Source organism: Panthera uncia (genome assembly GCF_023721935.1).
Source record: "Panthera uncia isolate 11264 chromosome B3 unlocalized genomic scaffold, Puncia_PCG_1.0 HiC_scaffold_1, whole genome shotgun sequence".
NCBI classification, from domain to species: Eukaryota; Metazoa; Chordata; class Mammalia; order Carnivora; family Felidae; genus Panthera; species Panthera uncia.
The window spans coordinates 96,037,002-96,041,108 of NW_026057582.1; the positions used below are offsets into that span (position 1 = coordinate 96,037,002).

Below are 4,107 nucleotides of genomic sequence, written 5' to 3' on the forward strand. Positions count from 1 at the left end.
GGGGAGAGGGGGAGAAGGGGAGAGGGGGAGAAGGGGAGAGGGGGAGAGGGGGAGAAGAGAGGGGGCAGAGAAGGGGGGAGAGAAGGGGGGAGAGAGGAGGAGGGGGAGAATCCCAAGCAGGCTCCACATTATCAGTGCAGAGCCCAGCATGGGGCTCTAAACCATGAACTGTGAGATCATGACTTGAGCCAAAATGATGACAAATCAGATTTTTAACTGACTGAGCCACCCAGTCTCCCCTGGAATTTTAACTTTGAAAGAAACTGTCTTAAAAAGGAAAAAAAAAAAAAAAGCATGGCATTTTTATTCATTCAAGATCTTGACTAGGGCTTAAGGACTAAAATTAAGTCTGAAGCCTCCCCCAACCCACTTCCTGTTTAATAACAGAATGGAGACAGCTGGACCGGCTTTAAGGGCAAAAATAATTCAAAGAACCTACTTTCACTTCTAAAAAATGAAAAATATACCAAGAAAGAAGTCAGGAGGAAAAAATGGAGCAAATATGTTTTGAATAATGAGGCAGGCTTGGCATATAGACTGCAGTTCCACATAATTTATGTGAAAACCAGTATTTTTAAAGAAATAATTTCACTGAATTGCATGTGTAACTGAGTTTGATTTCTAAAGGAATCTCAAACCTTGTTTCTGAAGTAAAATCAATGTTAATTACTTGTTATATAAGCTAGTTTTAAGACTGTTCTGATTAGTGTAAATCAGAGGTTGGGAAACTACGGCCAAATCTGACCTGCTGCCTATTTTCCTCTAGCACACAAGCTAAGAATAATTTTTATATTTTTAAATAGTTGAAAAATCAAAATAATATTTTGTGACAAGATAAAATTCAAATTTCAGTGTCAATAAACATGAATGGTCTATTGGCTGCTTTTGAGACCATATGGCCCATAATATTCAAAATACTATCTGGTCCTATATAGAAAAATATTTCTTAAACCTTGGTTTAAATGGTCAAAGTGTGGAATGGATGACCATAAGACCATGAAAAAGAAGAATCAAGTAAATGTGCAATGAAAGCAGATGTAAAAAAGAGGAAGATCATGGTTAGGAAAGAAAAAAAAAAACTCTTCAGTTAGTCTGGCAATCACTAAAGAATTAAAGTAACCTCAGTATGGTAATCTACCTTAACCAATATTTTCTGAGCTGAACACCAGACTTTAGAGAAAAATCTACCTGGTCCTGGGGATTACAAAATTAAATTCCACTGCAAAATACCAAGAAAAGAGTAATATCAAGAATGATATTCACCTCCCCATTCTCAGTAATTCCTACTCAAGGCTTAACGCCAGAGACCTAAGAGAAATTTCAGGCAACAGACATAAACCCCTAGAATATAAGACAACTACAACAGGGAGGAAGGAAATAGAGGTAAAGCAGTAGAGGGCAATTACTGACCCACAAAGCCAATCTTGGTAGAAGAACAGAGTACTTATTAAGGGAATAGAGAACAGGGCATCTCAGCTTTGTACATTATAATCCCTGGGAAGTTTTTTTGAAACTACCGATACCTGTGCCGCACTCCCATAAACTGATTTGATTGAACTAGGCTGAGTTTCAGACATCTGTGTTATTTAAAAGTTTTGTAGATAAGTCAAAGAATCACTGCTCTATACTCAAACTTCTAGGGCTGCAGTTCCAGTCTGCCACTTACTTGTTGTGTGACCTGTGCCAATTATTCCACCCTTCTGTGCCTCGGTAGCCTAACCTTTAAAAACAAACAAACAAACAAACAAACAAGAAAACAAAAAAACAAAAAACAAAAAACAAACTGGCAGGGCAGGGGATGGTAACCTAATAGGGTGTTCCTGGGATTACCAGATGTGTTAATGCCTACACAAAATAAGGTCATATCAAGAGGCCTTAGCCTCTGAAGATACAAGTTCACATCTGCTTGAGAACTAATACAAATGCGCTCTAACTTTTGAATTATTCAATCTTTAAGTAATTTATCTTAAGTGTCAGCTGAAGCACTATATCCTTTAAACCATGTTCATGTTCCTATTTTTCTTCTACTAGAGAAACAACTGTTTTGAAAGAGAATTTTTTTTAAAGGTATAAAATACAAAACACACAACCAGATGAACACCTTTGAATAAAAACACTTACCACCTGGCAGTGAAAGGGTTTCCCACATGGCCACTTCTTTTTTATATAAGGTGAATATAATAGTGTCATTCCCAATCTTGGCTTTGCTGTTCTCATCATCTATGGGCGCACAGAGAAACACTTCAAATAAAAATGGAGGAAAGTTGACCTATTCAGAAGGGGGGGTAAACGGAGGTTAATTTAGTTACACAAAATAAAGACTAAGCCTTTACGAAAAAAAAAGGGATAGGGGCCAAAATCATTTTGACATGCCTGCTATAAATTTATTCGAGGTCCCATAAGATTAACAAGGCATATGAGGAAATCCTAGATAAGAATAAGGTCTGATCTGATGACATCGGTCTAAAGATGAGGTGTCACCTGATGGAATTCGGTTTGAAAAAATAGAACTAAATTTTAGGACGCTTATTTGCAACAACGCGCCCATGGAGTCTTCGGATCACGTCCCCGAGGGCCCTTCAGGCACAGCTCGAGTTCCTACCTTCAGATAGTTTTCCGTGCAAAACACGTCCGCGTCCCTGACGGAGACGCCTCGGAGGGGCACAGAGATAAACACCGAAGTCTTCGTCTGCTGCCAGGTGTAATCGCTAACCTGCAGAGGCATCTCGGGAGGCGGTAGTAACCGAGGATTCGGCTGTTTAGGACAAGCACCTGCTCGGTTGCTAGGGAAGCCGGGGTTACCAAGCGCCAGCCCTTCCGGGTCAGGCCCCGCTGCGGCGCCCTGCGTTCCCAGCGTGCCCCGGGCGCGCCCCTTCCACCGCCTTGTCATCTCCCCGTGAGCTTCTCTTGTGACTGCCGGGGCATCTTGCCGCCAGTGATGCCACCTCTCTGGCTCTTATCCGGTACCTGCGGTCTGAGTGAATCACCAAAGAAATAGGCCTTCGTCTTAAGAAAAAAGCCTTGCGCCTGTGAATGGAAAAAAAAAAGGGGGAGGGGGAGGAGGAGGAGCCTGGGTGGCTCAGTCCCATAAGCATCCCACTTCAGCTCAGATGATGATCTTAGGATTCATGGGTTCGAGCCCCCATGGGGATCTGTGCTGACAGCTAGAAGACTGGAGCCTGCTTTGGATCCTGTGTCTTCCCTTTCTCTGCTCCTGCTCTGTCTCTGTCTCAAAAATAAACATTAAATAAATAAATAAATAAACAAACAAATAAATAAAATTAAATTTTAAAAAAAGAAAAGAAAGAAAGAAAAAGGAAAGAAAAAGATGTGCCCTTACTGGAAAGAGTGACCTGGGAGAAGCAGGTGTGAGCCCATGCGTCTTGCAGCACTGGCCTTTTGTTACTATGGAGGCTGTCAGAGCATCATTTGGTGTTCCTGTTTTGGAGATTTCCTGATCAGACCGATATCCTGGCCTGGGAGCTTGGCCTTACTCTTGTAGTGCTCCAAATCCTATCAAACTTAACGCCACCAAAAGAGTGTAGATCGGGTTCACTCCATGGTTTGAGACCTAGGGAGAATAACTCTATGACTCATGTGACAAATGCTTGGCTGCAACTAAGCTGTAGGATAGCGTGGATTTGCATGGGTACATTTTACAATTGCTTAAGGAGACTTAGAACTTTAGCTCCGGAAGGAGATATGAAAGTGATGTAGTTCATCCTGCATATTTAAGGAATCTGAGGCCCACACACTTAACCCTCTGCCCACATACATGAGTGGCAGAATTGTGATTAAAATCATGATCTCTTAACTCCTATTCCAATTATTTTTCTCCAGGCTACTTTCTCTAGACTCAGTTTATAAGTTACTGGAATCTGATGCTTAAAAAAGAAGATAAGAACACAATTTACATGAAATTTCGGCACCTATGAACTACTTGCCACCTACAGATTTGGAGTTTAAAGTTTATTTATTTTGAGAGAGAGAGCAGGGGAGGGGCAGAGAGAGAGGGAGAGAGAGGATCCTAAGCAGGCTCCACACTGTCGGCACAGAGTCTGATGGGCTTGAACTCATGAACCATGAGATTATGACCTTAGCCATAAC

The 4,107-nt window shown here is 41.5% G+C and overlaps 1 protein-coding gene across 4 annotated transcripts in view; it reads right to left on the reverse strand.

Moving 5' to 3' along the window:
• The window catches only part of DNAAF4 (dynein axonemal assembly factor 4), a 70,254-nt gene extending 67,442 nt beyond the window's left edge, over positions 1–2,812 (reverse strand). For all 4 annotated transcript variants that reach the window (XM_049613667.1, XM_049613666.1, XM_049613665.1 and 1 more), the window contains exons 1-2: positions 2,603–2,812; positions 2,122–2,269 (exon numbers count right to left, since the gene is read on the reverse strand). In XM_049613667.1, coding sequence (XP_049469624.1) covers positions 2,122–2,269; positions 2,603–2,725 — 271 coding nt within the window. In that variant the 5' untranslated portion in view covers positions 2,726–2,812. The remainder of the gene's footprint in view (positions 1–2,121; positions 2,270–2,602) is intronic.
• Positions 2,813–4,107: the final 1,295 nt, after the last annotated feature.